Here is a 16049-nt window from a genome sequence, read left to right on the forward strand (position 1 = left end):
AAAAGTGTGGCCTTATCAACAACAGAAGCTGAATACATGGTAGTTGCTGAAGCCAGTAAAGAGCTAGTATGGTTAAAGACTTTTCTTGAAGAACTTGGGAAAAAGCAAGCTGATTACTCGTTACACTGTGACAATGAGAGTGCAGTGAAACTTGCTAAAAATCCAGTCTATCATGGGAAAACAAAGCACATTGGGATGAGGTATCACTTTGTCAGAGGACTGATCAGTGATGGTACGATGAACTTGAAGAATATCTCAGGTGCAAAGAATCCAGCAGACATGTTCACCAAGTCTGTGACGCTGGATAAGCTGAAGTTCTGTATGACTTCAGCCGGCGTTCAGGAATAATGTTGAGAAGGCAGGTGGCAACTAGGGGAGCTCAAGCTCGGTTGGTGTTTACAGAAGTTCTGAGGAGTGCAGGTGAACGTGTTTCGAAGCCTCCAAGTGGGAGATTGTTGGAATGTAGGCTTCGGTCTACTAAGTTAGACAAAAGGGAGGAGGCATAAAGTAAGGAGCCGGCCCTAGCCCAAAAGGAGCCGGCCCTAGTCTCTACCCTAGTTTCCTTATTAGGAGATAACCCTAATTATGTTTGTCTATATATATTAATCTCATTGTACTTGTAAACATTTGTAGCACCTAAATAAAGAAAAACCTAGTTGCCCCCTGTGGACTAGCACGATCAATCTGATCGTGTGAACCACGTAAATTCTTGTGTTCTTCTCTTGTTTTTGGGTTGTGCGTAGGGTTGTGCGTATTGCGTGTGTAACGTTTGTCCTAACACATGCTAGGTGAACTGAGCACAAGAGAAGCTGCAGGGAAGGACATCTTGCTCTTTCCTTTCACCGGCTCAGATGTGTGCCCATATAAATCTTCAGTTGCATCTATATGGGCTTAACGAGAATAGACATCTCAATCTGTCAGATGTAAAGCTGTTTGCTAAAAAAATAACCTCTTGCAAGGCTGATTGGTTAAGAGACATACCTTCAATTAACCATTAAGAGGTTTGCTTGGCACGTCTTGTCCAAAATTTCAAGGCATGCATCTTGTAGGTTCATCTACTATAGGCAACTACTTGATCTTCATTCATCTTCTCCTTCAATTTTGATAAGTGCCAAAAGGTTGCTATTGGATCGTAATAGGAAATCACAATTATAGAGAAGATCAGCCTGGATTTAGCGAGCTCGAGAGCTAGGTTCTCTCGACAGTGAGAAATCTCACAGAAAAATAACATACCAGTCCTTCTTTCACCCTCATTTTATTCCAACTCCTAACCAATTCAAATGAAAATAGAAAAAGACCTTCCTACCCTTTCCCCATTAGAGCAAACTTCCATTTTTTAAACCCGTATCTCTCCCTTTCTTTCTAGAATACGTTTTGACTATTGGTGGCTTATCAATATTTCCCCCAATGAGTCACCTTGTCCTCAAGGTGAAACGAAGGAAATTGTTGGTAAATGACTTTGTAAGGCTCCCAGGTGTCGTCCCGTTCCGGTAGTCCTTTCCATTCGATTAACACCTCCACCTCATTATTTTGTCGAAAACGAACCACTTTCAACGTTTCTGGTTCGGTGTTCAACTCCCAATCGGTGCCTAAGGTCATCGGTAACGGTACTGAGTCAACGTGATCTCCCACAGCAGCTTTCAGTTGAGAAACATGGAACACCGGATGAATAGCACTCTCTGGTGGTAGTTGTAGATGATACGCAACCTTGCCGACTTGTTCAGTCACCACAAAGTGTCCATAAATATCAGGGTACCAACTTCACGTTATTGGTTCCCTCTATGGTCGATTGTCTATACGGTTCGCATTTTTAAGTAACTTTTGTACCGACATCAAACTCAATGTCTCAACCGTGTTGGTCCGCTGAGTCCTTCATTCGTTGTTGGGCTCGTAACAGCTGCCGCCGTAGCTCTTCTTTCATCTTGTCACAATCCATTGAAAGCTGATCCACGGCTGCGTTGGTCGGCTCTCCTATTGGAAAAGGCACGATGCAGGGTGGTTCTCGTCCATACAACAGCTGAAATGGAGTTGCTTTACCAGCCGAATGGAAGGACATATTTCAATACCCTGCCTGTGGTAGCCAAACTACCCATTTCCTTGGTTGTGCTCCGGCGAAGCAATGGAGGTATGTTAGAACACACCTATTAACCACCTCCGTCTGCCATAACTTCTCGGGGGATAAGCCGTACTATAGTTCAGTCTAGTGCCTTGCAAACACCATAATTCTTCCCAAAAATTGTTGACGTAGACCTCCCCCCGATCCGATACAATGGATTTCGGTATGCCATGTAGTCTTATCACTTCTTTTACAAACACTCGAGCGACGGTCTGAGCTGTAAAAGGATGTTTCAACTTGATAAAGTGGTTGTACTTTGTTTAACGATCGATAACTACAACAGGGTGTTGTACCCTTCTGATGTTGGGAATTCCAAACCTCGCCTTGCTCTTGTGACATGCTATGTTTCTCCTTTCTGTTCCCATGTAAAGGGTGAGTCCTATGCGTCAGTTTGTAGGCTTTCCACAAAGTCCTTAGATAAGTTTTCCATCTTCTTGAGTAATTTTTATATTCTCTTAGATGGAGAAGTATCAATCTTTGTGTCTTTATGTGTGTTATATCAGTTATTTGTTTCATTATCTCTTAAGCCTGTGAAGTCCTGCTATTTTCTTTGATACTATGTTTAAGGATGCTATAGGTCAATTATTTGTTTCTTCACTATTAATTCCATTAAATCCTGTTTTTGCTTCTGTCTTGATACTTTTATTGCAGGATGCCCTTGAGCTTGATCAGTTGATTAATCACTTGATAAACAAAGAAGATTCAGAAGGTGTTGTGCTGCTTGGGCATAGTACAGGCTGCCAAGTAAGTGCTTTTGCATTCTCTCTTAAACTTGCATATATTATGCATATTGCCCAAAATCAGGTAGAAGAGCTTATATGAATTACTTGCATGATTTTTTTAATAGGATATTGTTCATTACATGCGTACCAATGCAGCATGCTCTAGAGCTGTTCGTGCTGCTATTTTACAGGTATCACTTCCTCCATGCAACTGGGTTTTTATGTGAATGGTCTGGGCATTGTATAATTGAATGGTTCTTCATGTGGAAAGTGAGTGTTCTTGTAGTTTGTTTGAGTTATTTCCTTCAGTACGTCATCTACAATTTTCTTGTATACGAATCTACTTTACTTTCCCTAAATACACTTCCTATCTTTCTTGAACGTAATTGTAGATTCCTTTCATTGCGCCTGATTATAGGCCACCAATTAGATTCACGTATTGTAGAAGGGTCTGCACATAGAGTTTGGACCGAAGTTTATGTTAGTTGCTATTATTAGTCCTTTGCAATTGGTAGGTATAAATAAAAATACGCAAGCACATAGCCAAGCATCTGATTTGTATACCTAAGTTAAAACGTTAGCCTGGGAGATAACAGCTTCTCGGATTTCTGGAGTTATCTGTAGCCATTCGATCTCTATTGCTTCAGACAAATACAGTTCACCTTTGATACTCCAATTTATATCATCCTTTTATCGTCTTCTCTTCTCCGATTGATAATTATATGTACAAAATAAACCAGCCTACAGTATGGGAGATTTCAACACCAAACTTGTTGAACATCTTCTTGCTGGAGTCACTGAGATCAACTTCACCTAACATGAGCAACCATTAGATGCAGGATAATCTGTTGTCTATGCAAATCTGAAGCGTGAAAATGAAAGGCCTTTTCTAGAACAGTATGCAGATCGTGAAAAATTTCCTTTTATTTTTGGAGTTTGTTGAGCTGATAATATTTCAGATGTTAAGCTTCGAACCACATCAGTTTTGTAAATTATAAACTGCATGCCTGGTTCTAAATAGGGCCAAGCCTTATTAAGGTTGATTTAGAGAATATTCTTTGTATTGAAATTATTAAATACTCAAATTATTACTCCAAATATGGGCAACTGTCTTGGGAGTGCTGAGCAATATATCCTATGGAACCTTGTTATTTTGTTCAACCTAGACACATTTTTCTTTTGTCCCCATATTGAAATTGTCTTCCTAGATCAATTTATATCAATGAAGTATATTGTGGAAATGGTTGTGAAAGTTTCTGATAGAGGATGGGCCTATGAGGTTTCGGATAGACTTCAGAGCATAAAGACATATTCAAGAAGGAAAGAGAGGAGGGCATATTAATAAGATAAAGATAAAGCAAGTCTTGGATAAGTCATAAGTCCTCGAGTTTATATATAACTATCTTAAATTTATCTTAATTGTTTTAATTGTTTTTCTCTAGGATTCATGTTATTCTAGTAGTCTTTTACTTATTAGTTTAAATACCTTCATTGTTTACCTTTTTGCAATATAGATCAATTAATTATAATTCAATTCTCTACAATTGAATAGGGAGAGACTGCAACCTCTCGAAAGCTGTAGGGTTTTAATACTCTAATTTTGGCAACCTTTTATCAACTCTTATCAAATTGGTATCAAAGCATACCGCCGCTGTTTTGGATTAGTAATCGTGTTACTATCCACGATTACTGTTCACGATTACTGTTCACTATTCACGAATCACCGGTTATGATCACTGTTCACTGTTAACGATTACTATTCACGCGATAATGACTCGATCAACAACATTGAGGATAGACGAGGTGGAGGGAAGCTTGGGAACGGTCCAAGCGGAGGTGAACTCGTTGAAGGACGACATGCAGAAAGTGATCAAACAAATGGAAACAATGTTGATATCGCAAGACGAAGCACTTAGGAGAGCAGAGAAGAGCGGGGGAGAGGATGAAAGCGAAGACAATGGACAACCAAAAAAGGCGGACTATCACGTAGACAAAAACTACGATACTGGTCGGTTTCTTGCGGTAAGAGGGAGGAAACTAGAGTTACCTGTTTCGAAGGGACAAACCCAGACGGTTGGATATTGAGGGATGAAAGGTATTTCCCTCTTAATAAACTAACCAATGAAGAAAAACTAGAAGTCTCGGTCATTGCTTTTGAGGGTGACGCCTTGCTGTGGTTCCAGTGGGAGAATAAGAGGAGACCCATTAGGCTATGGGAAGAATTAAAAACATTACTGCTTCATCAGTTTAGACCAGCGGGGGAGGGATGTTTATGGCAATTCTTGGCCGTTAAGCAAGACGGCACGGTGGTAGAATACAAAATAAGGTTTGTTATGTTGACAGCCCCGTTAGAAGGGATTCCAGATGAAGTTTTTGTTAGTCAATTCTTAAACGGGTTGAGTCCACAAATCAGGGTAGAAGTCCGCACTCTCACATCGGTGGGATTGGCAAAGGCCATGGAACTAGCTCAGAGGAGAGAGAAAAAACATGATTTTAGCAAAAATAAATAACCCAAAAGATAGCTGGTTGAACAAGCGTAATGGAGAAGGATCTGTGGGAAACAAGGTATTTGTTGAACTCTCCAACAAGAGTAGTGGACAAAGAGGAAAATCTGTCGGAGAATTCAGAAGGTTGTCCGATCAACAACTTCAACAACGTAGGGCTCAAGGTTTATGTTACAGGTATGATGAGAAGTATTCTCGGGGTCACCGATGCAAAAAGCAGGAGCTTAGTTTGTTGTTGGTGCAAGAGGCGGAAGAGTACAATGTCGATGAAGACGCGAAAATGGGGGGGGGGGGGGATGACAGAATTGGCGGGGATAGAAACGGGAGGAGAAGTGGAAGTATCATTGAATTCAATAGTGGGATTGTCAATAACGAAGATTATGAAGTATGAAGCTAGAAGGAGAGGTTGAAGGCCAAAAGGTAGTTGTTTTAATTGACGGCGGGGCTTCCCACAATTTTTTAGCCACGATGTTAGTTGAGAAACTCGGGTTATCTACAAGAATCATTGACGAATATGATATCTCAACAGGAGCGGGAGAAGCCATGATGGGACGGGGAGTATGTCAAGGGGTGAAGCTAAGTATGCAACTAATTGAAGTTGTGGAAGAATTTTTGCCCATTAATTTAGGCGTTAAATGGTTGGCCTCACTGGCACCAACATGGGTGAATTGGCAAAACCAGGTTATGAGATTCAAAAAGGGAGGGAAAACCCTAACCTTAAAAGGAAATCCAGCTCTTGGCAGATCCCTAGTATCATTAAAATCGATGATGAAGACACTAAGAGCTTTGAATAAAAATACAGGATCAGACAAATTTCCAATCCCGATAATTGAGGAGTTGCTAGATGAATTACATGGGGTTGCTTATTTTTCAAAACCGGATCTTAAATCTGGCCATCACCAAATCAGAATAAAGGAGGACGTACACAAGACTGCTTTTAGAACACATGAAGGCCACTACGAGTTTTGGGTTATGCCTTCGGCCTATTCAACGCTCCGTCCACATTTCAAGCACCGATGAACGTATATTTCAACCTTTTTTAAGAAAATTCGTGCTGGTATTTTTTGACGATATTCTGGTGTACAATAGGGACGAAAGTGATCATGTAAAGCACTTAAGGGAGGTCTTTAAGGTGCTATTGCAACTTTTATGTGCATAGGAAAAAGTGAGAGTTCGGCCAAGAAGAACTAGTATATTTAGGGCACGTGGTCTCAAAAAAGGGGGTGTCCATGGATATGACAAAAGTTTAGGCAATGCTCAAATTGCCAACACCAAAAACTGTAGCACAACTAAGGGGATTTTTGGGTTTAACCGGGTACTACAGAAAATTCATCAAGGGGTACGGGCATATTGCAAGGCCTTTAACGGATTTGTTGAAGAAACAAGGATTCAAGTGGCAAAAGGCAGCTGATGTGGCCTTCAAAGAATTAAAGAAGGCATTGACTTCAGCCCCAGTTTTGAAGTTGCCAGATTTTAGTCAGCCATTTGAAATTGAAATAGACGCATCGGGCCAGGGCGTTGGGGCGATATTAATGCAAGCGGGACAGCCGATCGCATACCACAACCAAGTTTTGGGTCATGTTGCTCGACAAAAACACATATATGAGAAGGAACTCATGGCTATCGTATTTGCTGTAACAAAGTGGCGATCGTACTTGATTAGAAGGAAGTTCGTTGTAAGGACAGACCAACAAAGCTTGGAGTTTTTATTGGAGCAAAGGTTGGTGGAACCACAATACCAGAAGTGGTTAACCAAGCTTTTGGGGTACGAGTTTGAAATCATTTACGAGGCAGGAAAGACAAACCAAGCAGCAGATGCACTATCAAGAAGAGACATAGAGTGCTCTACAATGGGCGGACCTCCATAGAGACAATGAGAGACAATCAAAAAGGAAATACCCAATGATTCATTTCTAAATTGGGTAATGTTCGAGCTACAATCACAAGAAGGGGCGCACACAGGATTTGAAGTAAGGCAAGGTTTATTATGGTACAAGGATAGGTTGGTAATCTTGAAGTTATCACGACTGATTTCTATCATTTTGGAGGAATTTCATGCATCACCAATGGGGGGACATTCTGTGGAGGAGAGAACGTATCAAAAAATAGTCTCTGAATTGTTTTAGGTGGGCATGATGGGAGATATAAGGGAATGGGTCAAGAAGTGTGAGGTCTGTCAAAGAAATAAAAACCTAAGTGGAACATCTGCTGGTTTGTTGCAACCAATTCCACTACCGCAAATGGTATGAGAGGAATTGGCTATGGATTTTATAGGACTACCAAAATCGGAGGGCATGGATACAATTATGGTGGTAGTCGATCGGTTAAGCAAATACGCTCACTTCATTCCATTAAAACACCCATTTTCAGCAGCAACAATAGCCGCAGTTTTTATATGGGAGATTGTTAAACTGCATGGCATTCCGAACTCGGTGATCACGGATAGGGATAGGGTTTTTCTTAGCAGTTTTTGGAAGGAGATTTTCTGATTACAAGGTACGAATTAAAGTTCACCACTGCATATCATCCACAGTCCGACGAACAAACGGAAGTTGTCAACCACAACATTGAGCAGTACTTACGGTGTTTTACGTCAGACAAGTCACGACTATGGAAGAGGTGGCTGGCATGGGATGAATATTGGTACAATACTACGTATCACAGCTCCATTCATTGTCACCGTTTAAAGCATTATATGGGAGAGATGCTCCAACAATATTACGAATTAAAGAAGGCTCAACCATTGTTCCAGCCGTAGAGCAAATGTTAAAGACAGAGATGATGAGATTGATTTGCTACGAATGTTCTTAATGCAAGCACAACACAAAATGAAACAACAGGCTGCTGGGCATAGGAAGGAGGTAAATTTTGACGACAGAGATATGGTTTTCTTGAAGCTTAGGCCTTACCGACAAAATTCTTTAAGGAAAAGCAACAACCGAAAGCTGTCCACGTGTTTTTATGGACCATTTAAAGTGGTAGGCAAGGTGGGAAGGGTGGCTTATCGCTTGGAATTGCCAACATCTACACGACTACATCCAGTGTTTCATGTCTCTCTGTTGGGTTTTAGTTTGCGAAAATAACCGGATAAAACGCAGCGGAAAAACAGAACCCGGTTACAAAAACGTTTAGAAAAAAAATTCTAAATAAAACTCAAAGCCGGATCCATTGACAATTAAAACGAGTCTACACAAATCATGGGGTGTTTAATATATTTACCTTGTGGTTAAAATTGAAACTTTGATGTAGCACTAAGAAACCAAATCTGGTTTCCTCTATCGGTTGTCCACACACGAACACGCTTGGAACTCCCACCGGGTGCTAGCCCAAAGAATCCTAATTCTATAATTGTATCGTAAGGGTTTTGAGGCTACAACTAGTCATCAGAACTCAATCGTCTACTTTGGTTTAGCCCCTAAGCCTTATTTACATGGTCAGTCTTCGAGATTGATTATAATTATCTAAAAACGTTTAAGATAATTATATACATATTTATAGATTAAAACCCTGTAATTATAATAATCACAAAACGGTACACATGTTTAGATTCTTTCTTTAGTGGAAGCATACGTGTTCTTTGTGTGTGACCCTTTAGGTTTACATGGCTCGTTGGCAGTGTATCTGGGTGACACGTGTCATGGGTATAACATACAACTTACATTCTCCCACTTACACATGACACACTGTAACACAGACAGTGGTAAGCGTCTAGCAACACGTCACTGCCCCCAACGCTATGTAAATGTGCTTTTCTTCTAGAAATTTGATTGATCCAATCAATCATATACTGGAGTCATTCATCATCCCTTTGCTTCACGATATTTGAATTGAACTTCTAAGGCATAGATCTTGCTCATCCTTTATAGTTCAAAATTCTATTTGTCGATCCTAACACGTCTTGATTAGACTGGTGCTATTGGTTCAACCAATACATCATTCCATGGCCATTTTAATCAAATTGTGTCATCGAGGGGCCCAAAAATATCTCTCATCTTGAAAGGAGCAAATCCCATTTTGCATGTACACGACTTATACACTATCTATGTTATGCCCAACATAGTCCTTATGATCACCCGGTTAAGGGTAACTTTAAACTATATCAAAGCATAACACTTTTTATGCATCGGGTACCAATGTACATCTCATGTCTAAGGATAAGAAAGTTTACTTATTTCAAGACTCACCTTATGACGTCGATCTATGAGGTGGGTCTTATCCAACACTTGTCTCTGACAAGTGCATGTGACTCTGGTTGCACTCATTGTGCTTCCAACTTGGACTATGACCAAACTTCACAATGACCTTGATTTATTACTAGTGCCCTAGTAATAATTGGTCAAGGACAATTCTAAATAATATGATCATCATTTTATTTAAGGATACTTAAACGTGCAAAAATAGAACACAATAATGTTTAATGTAAATACCCATATCCAATATGCCAAAACATATAAAACATAACTGTTTATCGTTCAAATAATTAAAGTCTACTGCTAAGATCCATTATACTAATGTATTACAGAACCTCAAGCCTATCGAATTAGTATGAGCATCATGCTTGTTTTGACTCAAAGGCTTGGTGAGAGGATCTGCTGGATTTTCTTCTGATCGAACTTTACATATCTTTACATCACCTCGATCAATAATTTCACGAATCAGGTGATATCTTCTTAGTATATGCTTAGAGTGCTGATGTGACCTTGGTTCTTTTGCTTGAGCTATGGCACCCTCGTTGTCGCAATAGATCTCGACAGGGTCACATATGCAAGGAACTACCCCAAGGTTAGAGACGAATTTCTTCATCCAAACAGCTTCCTTTGCAGCGTCTGACGCTGCAATGTACTCTGATTCTGTAGTTGAGTCTGCTATAGTGCTTTGTTTGTAGCTCTTCCAACTCACAGCACCTCTGTTTAACACAAACACATATCCCGATTGTGATTTAAAGTCATCACGGTCGGTCTGGAAACTAGCATCTGTGTATCCTTGGATATAAAAATCTCTTTCTTCACCTTTGTACAGTAAAAACATATCCTTAGTTCTTCTTAGGTATTTCAGGATATTCTTTACAGCCACCCAATGAGCATCACCTGGGTTTGACTGATATCTGCTCGTCATGCTTAAAGCATACGATAAGTCCGGTCTAGTACATAGCATGACATATATTATTGAACCGATGGCTGAAGCATAGGGAACACCCTTCATGCGGTTCATGTCCTCTTTAGTACTAGGACATTGAGTTCTACTTAGTTGTATGCCGTGTACCATTGGCAAGTTTCCTCTCTTGGAACCCTCCATCTTGAAGCGTTTCAAGATTTTGTCAATGTATGTACTTTGGCTTAATCCAATTAAGCGCTTAGATCTATTACGATAGATCTTTATGCCAAAAATGTATGTTGCCTCTCCTAAATCCTTCATCGCGAAACATTTCCCTAACCATGTTTTTACTTCCTTAAGTGTTGGGATGTTGTTTCTGATGATACTATTATGCTCCCACTGACCTTCTTGTATACACAAGGTTCATCTTCGTTTTATTATGAAACCAAATTCCTTGATTTTCTCGTCAAAACGAAGGTTCCAACTACGAGATGCTTGCTTCAGTCCATATATAGACTTCTACAATTTACATACCTTACCAGGATACTTTGGATGTTTAAAACCTTCTGGTTGTACCATATACATGTCCTCGTTTAACGATCTGTTAAGGAATGCGGTTTTAACATCCATTTGCTATATCTATTTTCATGATATGCAACTATGGCAAGTAGGATCCCGATCGATTTTATCATAGCTACTGGAGAAAAGGTTTCATCATAATCTACTCCTTGAGTCTGTGTGAAACCTTTTGCTACCAACCTAGCTTTATAGGTATGTACAATCCCATCCATGTCAGTTTTCTTTTTGAATACCCATTTGCATCCTACGATTTTGCAGCCGACAGGTGCATCTACCAAGTTCCAAACTTGGTTATCTGCCATGGATTGTATTTCGGCCTTATGGCATCATGCCATTTATCAGATTCCAAACCTGATACGGCTTCCTCCTGGTAGGTAACTGGTTCATCATGAACCATGTCATTTTCAATAAGATAACCATATCTTTCATGCTCAAGACGGTTCCTACATGATTTTCAAATTGTTTGTATCTCGTCATTTTCCTCTACAACTTGTTGAGGTTGATCATCTCGTTGTTGGTCAGGGTCAACCATTGTCTCATCTTGTGGTTCTTGAGTTTCCCCAAGATCTACTGTATTCCTCGTTGTGGTTCTTGATAGAAAATCATTTTCTAAGAACTCACTGCGTCGCGCAACAAAGATTTTGTTCTCGCTGGGTCTGTAGAAATAATATCTAATAGTCTCTTTTGAATATCCCACAAAGATGCATTTTTCAGACCTCGGGTCAAGTTTTTTAGAAGCCTCTTGCTTAACATAAGCATTACAACCCCATATTCTCATATAAGACAGTTTTGGGATCTTCACAGTTCATATGGAGTCTTTACGGTCCTTTTGGTTGGTGCAGGGGTATGCTATAGTTATAGTAGATTAATAAACGATCTGTACAAGATGATTGAATTGGAAATATCGACAAATTCTTGCGGAGTCCAAAGCTTTGCTATACTGCCCCATCCTGGCTGAGGAAGAGTTACGGGCGCGTAAAACAAAAAAATACGCTGATGGGGTTTATTCGAGTGATCTACAAACGACGAAAATTTAGTTCCTATTTGATATAGCTATTTGTGCAAGTATTATTTAGTATTCAGGCAGCTGTTTCTAGGGCATATCCCCAGAAACTCTTTGGCAGAGTGGTACAACTCATCATAGAGCGAACCATGTCGAACAAGGTTCTATTTCTCTTTTCGGACACACCATTATGTTGTGGTGTTCCCGGAGGAGATAGTTGGGATACTATCCCACAATCTCTTAGATGTTCAATAAACTCTTTGCTTAAATATTCACGACCTCGATCAGCCCAAAGTACTTTTATTTTCTTGCGAAGTTGATTCTCTATTTCATTTTGAAACTCTTTGAATTTTTCAAAGCTTTCAGATTTGTTGTTCGGTAGGTAAACATACCCGTATCTACTGAAGTCATCAATAAATGTTAGGAAGTAGCGATGTCCATTTCTTGTGACTGAACTAAAAGGCCCACATACATCAGTATGAATGACTCCTAAAAGTTCTGTAGCTCTTTCAGGCTTACCTTTAAAAGGTGCCTTAGTCATCTTTCCTAATAAACAAGCCTCACATGTGTCATATGAATCATCAATGATTCCAATACTCAGTCCGCCTGGAGTTTGGCTATGCGTTTCTTGTTTATATGTCCAAGACGACAATGCCATAAGTTTGATTCAAGTCTCGCTTGATCCGTTTATTGTTTACATTGTATATTGATTCATAATTACAACTATTTTGAATATCAATTTCATAAATATCATTCTGTGGTTTCGCCACGAAGTACAAAACATTGTCAAGATAAGCTGAAATTGTATTGTTGCTGAAAGTAAACATAAATTCAGTCTATTGTAATTGAGAAAACGAAACTATGTTCCTAGTAATGCTAGGTACATATAAACACTTGCTAAGTGATAAAGTAAGGCCATTTGGCAGATCCATATCATATGTGCCTTGAGCAACAGCGGCTACCTTAGCTCCATTGCCCATTCTCAGTTCCATGTGGCCTGGTTTCATCATCTCTTCACTTCTTAGTCCCTGTGAAGTGGTACATATATGTGTACCACATCCGGTGTCCAATACCCGGAAATCGCAGTCAGAAATGAATAACTCAATGGTAAACATACCTGAAGTTCCAGTTGCGTCAACCTTCTTCCTATTCTCTGCCAGTAGGGCTGGGCAGTTTCTCTTCCAGTGCCCCTTTTGGTTGCAGTTGAAGCAAACTGCATCATCAGGAATCTTTCATTTGCCCTTGTTTTTGTTGGAGCTTCCAACTTTAGTTTTACTCTTGGCTACCCCCTTCCTTTTTTTAGTTATCCCACCTTTAGGCTTGATCATCAAAACCTCTTTTGGTTTAGGGATTTCCAACATCGGAATACTTCTCTCAGCAGTTATAAGCATGCCGTGAAGCTCTGTGAGAGACTTTTCTAAACCATTCATATTATAGTTCATAACAAACTGGTCATATGATATAGGCAAGGAATTGAGAACCAAGTCGATTGCCAATTCCTTGTTTAGTGGGAAACCAAGACGGGTTAATCGGTAAACATACCCTTTCAATTTTAAGACGTAGGTACCGACCGGTGAACCCTCGGTCATCATACAGGCATGCAATGCCCTGACTGTGTCAAAATCTCTCTTGCCTGGCTTGTTGTTGGAACATAGATCTCAATGAAGAAATTATTTCCCAAGCAGTCATGTCCTCATGATCACTCAATAACTCAGGAGTCATAGTGGCAAGAATGAGACATGCTACATCCAATGAGTCATTCTAATGCCTTTCAAAGGCACCCCTGACTTCAGCGGATGCAGTTCTAGCAGGAGTGTTTGGAGGGTGGTTTTCTAGAACGTAGAGCTTCTTTTCATGCTTAAGGACAACCCTTAAGAAGCGAAACCATTCGAGGAAGTTTGTCTCGTTCAACTTTTTTTTTTCAAGGACAGACCGGAGTGCAAATTGGGACAAGTTGTTTGTGGCTGCGTCTGGGTTTGGAGTGGATGTAGAAATCTACAATATCCAAGTTCGATTTTAGAAAGGTTTAAATTAAAAAAAAAACATTTTCTAATTACTTTTAAAACGTTTGATTTTATCTCTAAAATTAAAATCCTTTTGTTTTAAAAGTTTACCCGTAAAAATTGGTTTGATTTTTGATAAACATTATCATTTTAAAATATCATATTTTAATTACCGATTTGAAATTGTTTTTCATTTGATTTTTAAAACGTTTTGCAATTATCATAGTAATAATAAAAGCAATAACCAAATAAAAAAAACAAACACAAAATAAACAACCACAAGATAATATATGGATTTGCCCCTAATGTGGTGTTGTGAGCCAACACAACCACCACGGTCAAACTAAGGACGTCTTCAAGCTCCCACTGGCCTCGCCATCTCGATGAACTCCAGGGACTCCATCTTCTTTCCATCTTCTTTGGAATGCCGTCTTTGTTGATTTAAATAAATACAACAGAATTCTATTCTATTTAAATTTGTTCTATCTAGAAAATTAAAATTAAAAATTACAACCCATGCAATTAATACATTTTAATTTTCCGACAAAAATAAATAAATAAATCAACCACGGGTCTCGGCGGGGCAATCCCTATATTACACAATATAAATATTAAACATAATATAAAACAAAAAAAGTTGGTACAATTAAATAAACATTAAATAATTGACCAAAAACAAAAATAATTAACAATGGAAATTAATCGGGATTTTAAAAGATCAAATCTAACAAGATTTTTATTAAAATCCAAATAACATATTTGGTTTTAATTAGTCCATAATTTAATTTTAAACCAGCCCTAACTTTAAACGAAATTCGGCCCAAAGTTTTAACTTAAAACCAGCCCAATCATATAAATTTAAAAAACCAAGTTTTCAATTAGTAATAGGCCCAAGCATTTTAATTTAAAATGGCTTAAAAACAGGCCCAAAGAATTATAGCCAAAAGAAGTCTCGGCCCATACGATTTTATTAGAACCGGCCCAACTGATTTCTTCGAAATCCTTTTAAAAATAAAACCTCGTTTAATGACATTCCATTTTAACTACTTCCGATTAATCGGAATAATTGTGAAAGTGGCTCTGATACCACTGTTGGGTTTTAGTTTGCGAAAATAATTGGATAAAACGCAGCGGAAAAACAGAACCCGGTTACAAAAACGTTTAGAAAAAAAATTCTAAATAAAATCCATAGCCGGATCCATTGACAATTAAAACGAATCTACACAAACCATAAGGTGTTTAAAATATTTACCTTGTGGTTGAAATTGAAACTTTGATGTAACATTAAGAAACCAAATCAGGTTTCCTCTATTGATTGTCCACACACGAACACGCTTGGAACTCACACTGGGTGCTAGCCCAAAGAATCCTAATTCTATAATTGTATCGCAAGGGTTTTGAGGCTACAACTAGTTATCAGAACTCAATCGTCTACTTTGGTTTAGCCTTATTCAGAGTAATACAGACATATTCAAGAAGAAAAAAGAGGAGGACAGATTAATAAGATAAAGATAAAGCAAGTCTTGGATAAGTCATAAGTCCTCAAGTTTACATATAACTATCTTATGCTTATCTTAATTGTTTTATTTGTTTTTCTTTAGGATCCGTGTTATTCTAGGAGTATTTTACTTATTAGTTTAAATACCTTAATTGTTTACCTTTTTGCAATATAGATCAAAATTCTCTATAATTGAATAGGGAGAGACTGCAGCCTCTCGAAAGCTGTAGGGTTTTAATACTCTAATCTTGGCAACCTTGTATCGACTCTTATCAGTTTCATCACACTTTCTTCCATTATTTACTTCAATGATTTTGTAATCAGATCACCAACACTGGAAGACTTCTTTTTTGGTAGCTTTGCCATTCTGAGAATGCATCTGATTTTCTGTGTTCGAGTCTTGAGACCATCTTCTTCTCATGCTGTATGCTGTTCTGTACAACATGTGTCAAACTTTTCTTTCAAGTGTTATCTTCCGTTGTCGAATAAAAGTACTTCAAAGGTTTCCCAGTTTCTCATTCCATATTTGC

General features: G+C 38.8%; 1 protein-coding gene across 2 annotated transcripts in view; it reads left to right on the forward strand.

Annotated features, from left to right (window-relative positions):
• The window catches only part of LOC112500756 (UPF0613 protein PB24D3.06c), a 45853-nt gene that overhangs the window by 16079 nt on the left and 13725 nt on the right, over positions 1-16049 (forward strand). For both annotated transcript variants that reach the window (XM_025104329.1, XM_025104330.1), the window contains exons 4-5: positions 2768-2860; positions 2964-3029. In XM_025104329.1, the coding sequence (XP_024960097.1) occupies positions 2768-2860; positions 2964-3029 (159 nt within the window). The remainder of the gene's footprint in view (positions 1-2767; positions 2861-2963; positions 3030-16049) is intronic.

The sequence above is a fragment of the Cynara cardunculus genome, assembly GCF_001531365.2.
Source record: "Cynara cardunculus var. scolymus isolate 2C chromosome LG 17, CcrdV1, whole genome shotgun sequence".
Classification (NCBI taxonomy): domain Eukaryota; kingdom Viridiplantae; phylum Streptophyta; class Magnoliopsida; order Asterales; family Asteraceae; genus Cynara; species Cynara cardunculus.